The 5,000-nt window shown below is 35.4% G+C and overlaps 1 protein-coding gene across 1 annotated transcript in view; it reads right to left on the bottom strand.

Moving 5' to 3' along the window:
* Nucleotides 1-5,000, bottom strand: part of LOC144979160 (uncharacterized) — an 11,186-nt gene that overhangs the window by 4,404 nt on the left and 1,782 nt on the right. Inside the window, exon 2 of the mRNA XM_078925765.1 lies at nt 1,975-2,772. Coding sequence (XP_078781891.1) covers nt 1,975-2,772 — 798 coding nt within the window. The remainder of the gene's footprint in view (nt 1-1,974; nt 2,773-5,000) is intronic.

Raw genomic sequence — 5,000 nt, 5'->3', positions numbered from 1 at the left:
GGCAGAAAATGTGAGTGAAAATTTACATATATATATATATATATATATATATATATATATATATATATATTATATAATATATATATATATATATATATATTCCTGTACTGACAGAACATGGATCAGTTTAAAAGTTTCAAATTAAACACGCAAAAGACATGAATGAACTTAAAAATGCCCTTGATCGCGAACTATTTACTTAAAAATACATATATGACAAAGCATTCAATGTCCAAAAAAATATGTCTTTTCTTCTTTGTAGGTTTTTTTTCTTTTGTTTTCTACGCTTTTCTCTGTTCCTCCCATTTTGGAATATTTTATCTGAGACAATCTGTACAATATATTGTTACTTTTGATTTTTTAATGGCATTTGATTTTAATGACATGTTAATGATATGATATAAGCTCCATAAGCATTGATATTCTGTCTTGTAAATAAAACAAAATAACATTGACCCAAGTCTCACATTTCTGGCTGTAGATTCGATTTTCATTATTTAAATTGTCTAGACATACTGATTTGAGCCAATGGTTAACATATTAAATTAATTGTAAGGATTTAACCCTCTCCTTACCACCTATTGGAAAATCGTCACATTTGTTACGATGCAACTGTCATTTTTCTCATCCAGATTTCATTTCTATTTGCTATAGCTATAAAAACTTGACATTCTGTAATAGAGCTCATGTTGTCTAACAATATTATGTATAGAATGTGCGTGTTGCTTTTCTGTTTGAGTTAGAAATGTCTGCTTTTGTGTTGGGTGGGCGTGAAGCTTTAGGGAAAATTCTGAAAATGGCTGGCAAGGAGAGGGTTAAGGAATCAAAGGTAACATACTATAATTTCGGCCACATAAGAACTGCATAGACTTATCAATTTTAATCTAATATCATGCATGAAGATAAATTTGTTTATCAAACTTGAAATTGTATACATCATACATGACAGCGTTGAATTTGATAAATGATAAAATTTGATAGCGTAAAAATAAAATAGCATTATGTCGAGCTGTAATGACATCCACATTGAACGAAAATCAAAATGATAGAAAACTATAACATTCAAACGGTATATACTGTGACAGCTGGGTTAGCAGACAGCATATTAATTATATTTCCCCTGTATAACTAACAGAGTGGGTGGCTGAGTCCCTTAGACCTGAGGGAAAGTACTTTGCCTTAGACTAGTCTCCTATCCAACGTGTTTTGGGATTCGGTATTTTTAAGGACTATATACACTTTAACATTCAATCATTAGGCATACAGTCCTTCTCTATGACATGCTACCAGGGACGGTTTTAAGGACAAGTAGCTTGTTTCATAATTTTACAAAATTCATAGATTCACTTTCTTCCACTTAAAAAAAGGGTAGAACCAAGTTTCGTTCAGTGTGTACTGTCAGTACTTTATGTCATCCTTATAATGCTTTAAAAAACTAATTGATCTTTTAATATAACATGTTTTGTATTTGTATATGGGAAAAAGTACAGTGTTCAAGTAAATTTGTTGAAAATTTTTTATAGTGCTAAAAACCAAGCGTATTATCAGTGGTCATCCTAATAATAACAAGAGATGAAGCGAGTAGAGGAGTGTCCAAAGATAATTGAGAATAAAAACTTTTGTGATGGGGATCTGAACCCAAGATATGACTGTGTTATTGCACCCTCCACCTGGCCATGATAGGGATGAAAAGGAAGCTCTACATCACTCCAGTGTTGATAGTGCCATTTGTAGAGCATCCCTTTCTTGGCCAGGTAGAGGATCCTGAGTTCGTCTCCCCGACACCACTGAAGTCTTATTCTTTATTGTCTTCTGGAACTTCCCTACTCACTTCACCTGTTATTAACAACATAAAAGCCTGCTCCACCCATTGTCTGATTTAATACAAATCATTCATTCTCTACAGAAACAGACAGGCTTGTTGGAAGACAACAATATGGCATAGAAAAAATAAGTAAGTCTTTTCAGTCTCACCTGATGTTACGAAGTAAAGAATTGGTGGTGGAGTTCGCAACTTCCACTCGTATAGTGGTGAATTCTGTCCAGCTTGAACGGACAATTTAAGGGAGCCCAGAGTCTGCCGTAGGATAAGGGTGTACCATTTGTTATTGTTTACATGCTCTCCCACAGAAACAGAACCTGACTGGCCGCTTATACTCCAAACAAACATGACCGCTTTTTCATACAGCGATAAAGTCAATTCTTCAGTACCTGATGATGATGATGATGATGAAGACGATGATGATGATGATGTCGATGAGTCTGAATTATGTAATGATCCACGCATAGAAAGAAGACTTCCGGAATCACTACAAGTCTTGAATGAGAATTGCTTGGTCTCTTGCAAATCCCATACTGAATTTGGGATTGTTATTAATGACGTGATATTGAAGAAAGCTTTGTCGAATGTCGATGATGAAGATATTGATGTCGGTGTCGCTGTACATTCAGAACAAAATACGGATAATAATACTAGAATTATGCATAGAAAGAGGTGGAATGATGATGATGATGTTGATAATGTGTTCGTCGATTGTTGCCGTGACAGTGATGAGCAAAAGTGTGATAATCCAAACTGGCAATCTGGTACCCGTAACCTGCTGATGGAATGTCTTTTGGATGTGCTGATGTCGTTGGTGGATGACATGTGATAAAAATGCTTTGGCTTGTTAGAGGATGTTGATGCTGTTGATGATAGCGATGATGAAGAATCATTCATTTTCATTCTCCTTGAGGTATTCCTGCTATGTGAGGAATGTTGAGATTCCAAACCTGTTTGACAGGAAGAACAAATAAAAACGAAATGTAAAATCACATACCAGCAATATAAATGGTCTTAGGAGATAATTTAAATGGTGTTAAATAGAATACAAGAATAGTTCCTAAAAATCTGTGTTTTATTCAAATATGCACATTTAAAAAGTGTATTTCCATAGAGCCCTCTTGTATTAATGTGCTTCATCAATTCGCCAAACAGGACATGTGGAACTAGATTTCCATTTTTACACAGTATAAGTCACTTGTTAGTCGTACTTTTTCGAGCAACATGCAACAGTAGTATTTTTCAATACCTGTAGCATATCCCTATTTAATAATTGACGACAGAGTTTTTTAAAAATAATAAAATTCTTTTTATGATCTCCAAGGGAAAATTTGTCTTAACCTTCTCGTGGTCATTTTACACCTAAGTACGGTGAGAGAATAAGAGTAAAGAGCCTTTTCCAAGAACTTAACGATTTGCAGAGTGAGGCTCGAACCCAGGACCTTCCGATCTGAAAGCGAGTGTCATACCACAAGACCACAGAGCCGCACAATCACTAACATGCTGAACATTACAAAGTCATTTTGGAATTGTATTAGTATTAGGATATAGATATCAACCGGTTCTTATTCAAAGGGTAGTAAGTATTCATGTTTCCTAAATACCAAATTAATGTCATAGCTACATTATTCTACATCACCCATCCTGACTAGAAGATGACAAGCATGGTCAGTAGTTGAATAGGTAACAACTTTGTAAAACTAATATTTTAGGTCCTTTACACACATCACCTGATTTGTCTCATGAGAAAATAAGTACTTGATACGGCTATAGAATGGCTAAAGGCAATGACAGACATTTTAAGAATGTTAGTACAATAAGGATGCCTAACAACCAGCTTGTACTGTATGAAATGGAAATAATGTTCAATATGGCCTGCTGAGGGAATAAATGTCACCAACACTTCATTCTGGTATTATTTTGCGATGAACTAGATGCCACAGAGTGAATCTGAACTTTAATTAATCAGAAATATGACATTTCCATTTTCAGTACTTTAAAAGAAAAAGAAATAGAATTGATCATTTATATAGCACAATATCCACTAAATTTGTTTTATAAGACGTCCCTAGCCAACATCAACGCCTAACATGCAGGACAAGACATGACGTCTGTTAGGTGATATTACAATTTTGTTCAAACAGAGACAACACTGTTGACGACCGAGTACTCATTTAACACCTGAGTACAGTGAGAGAATGTGAGTTAAGAGTCTTTTCCAAAGACTCAATTTTGCACCGCTCAGAGTGTGTACCTATACATTGGTCAAAACTATTAGTATTTTTTTTAAGAGGGGTAGCGTGGCTCAGCGGTACGGTCTTTGCTTCGCACCTGAAAGGTACCGAGTTTGATTGCCCACCGCTGCGCTGTTGGCCTTGAACAAGTTACCTTGCCCTAGCTCAATTTGCGGTGCTGCACTGTGGCTGGCGCCTGGGTTATTCCAGTCTTACCTTGACATATACCCTAGAGACAAATTTCCTCTCTGGGTTGAATAAAGAGAATTTTATTATATTTTTATTTCTAAAGGGATAATTCAATAGTAGAGATACCACAGTGGAGAATATAATAATAATTATATACTTATAAAAAGATAATATAAAAGAGGTAGAAGACACTACAAACAGGCGGGTCCCAATAGCTCAGTAGGTAGAACACTCGCTTCACAATCAAAGGGACCGAGATCAATCCCAGGTGCAGTCGAGATATTTTTCTAACCCTCTTATCCACCCAGCAGTGATTGGGTAGCCGGGTCTGTTAGATCCAGTGGAAAGTACTTTGCGATAGACTAGCGTCCTACCAAAAGGGTAGCAAGAACTTTATATTGTCCGATTCACGCTATAGAAACCTGGATAAACTCCAACTCCATGGGCCTAGTGGCTCTGACAGACTACTTTATTTTTTTTTATTTTTTTTTTTACGTAGATATGGTTAATGCAATGAATGGGGTTTTTTTTGTATTTTTTTTTTGTCAGAGGTATCGTATAACATGCATTCATTGTCTTCCAGTGTGTCTGTGTGTTTGTGTTATCACAACAAACATTGGTCATGGCATTAGTTGACGTATCCTAGATCCATTGTGATTACATAGCCATTTATTTGAAAAGAACAATGATATCCTATATCCGTCTTTATTTAATGTTCCATTTATTTTAAAATTCATGCATGTATTACATGAGTT

This window comes from Berghia stephanieae, chromosome 9, assembly GCF_034508935.2.
Source record: "Berghia stephanieae isolate SIO BIC M18660-M18661 chromosome 9, UCSD_Bste_1.3, whole genome shotgun sequence".
NCBI lineage: Eukaryota > Metazoa > Mollusca > Gastropoda > Nudibranchia > Aeolidiidae > Berghia > Berghia stephanieae.
Note: the sequence above shows the minus strand (reverse complement) of the source record. Positions and strands in the feature narration are given on the sequence as shown.